This window comes from Bison bison, unplaced genomic scaffold, assembly GCF_000754665.1.
Source record: "Bison bison bison isolate TAMUID 2011002044 unplaced genomic scaffold, Bison_UMD1.0 scf7180017864270, whole genome shotgun sequence".
In the NCBI taxonomy this organism is placed as follows: Eukaryota; Metazoa; Chordata; class Mammalia; order Artiodactyla; family Bovidae; genus Bison; species Bison bison.
This window is the reverse complement of record NW_011494842.1, coordinates 5,480,422-5,480,859: the sequence shown is the minus strand read 5'-3', so window position 1 is coordinate 5,480,859 and position 438 is coordinate 5,480,422. Positions and strand designations below refer to the sequence as shown.

The following is a 438-nucleotide window of genomic DNA, read 5'->3' as shown; positions in this document are numbered from 1 at the left end:
GGTCCCGCGGTGGGGTCAGAGGTGCCCCCTCCAGGCCCTCCCGGTTCCCCCGCCTCTTGCTGCTGCCTCCGCTCGAGAGCAATGCGCAGGGCCAAGTACTTGGAGAGATGGTCCACTGTGGCATTCCCAGTGGTCTTCACATACCTGCGGTAGGAAAGGGGGCAGACTGAGGGCACAGACGCCTCAAATGGAGCAGCAAAGTGGGAGATGCGCACAGGGCCTCTGGGCTGGGGACTCTTTCTGGGTCTGGGCGAGGCCCACTCGTGATGGAGACCATGACCCTTGGTCTCTCAGTGGTCTGGGGAGGACGAGGCTCTCACCTAGTCTGGCAGTATTCTCCCTTCTCCACGAGCAGGGGGTGCGGCCGGAACACGAGCTCGATTTCTCCGCCTGGCTCTGGGGGGCTGGGAGCCCCGGGAGGGCTTGGGGGGCCCAGGG

At 65.3% G+C, this 438-nt stretch overlaps 1 protein-coding gene across 1 annotated transcript in view; it reads right to left on the bottom strand.

The window, feature by feature from the left end:
• RING1 (ring finger protein 1) overlaps positions 1-438 on the bottom strand; it is a 3,755-nt gene that overhangs the window by 874 nt on the left and 2,443 nt on the right. The window contains exons 5-6 of the mRNA XM_010848711.1: positions 321-436; positions 3-144 (exon numbers count right to left, since the gene is read on the bottom strand). Coding sequence (XP_010847013.1) covers positions 3-144; positions 321-436 — 258 coding nt within the window. The remainder of the gene's footprint in view (positions 1-2; positions 145-320; positions 437-438) is intronic.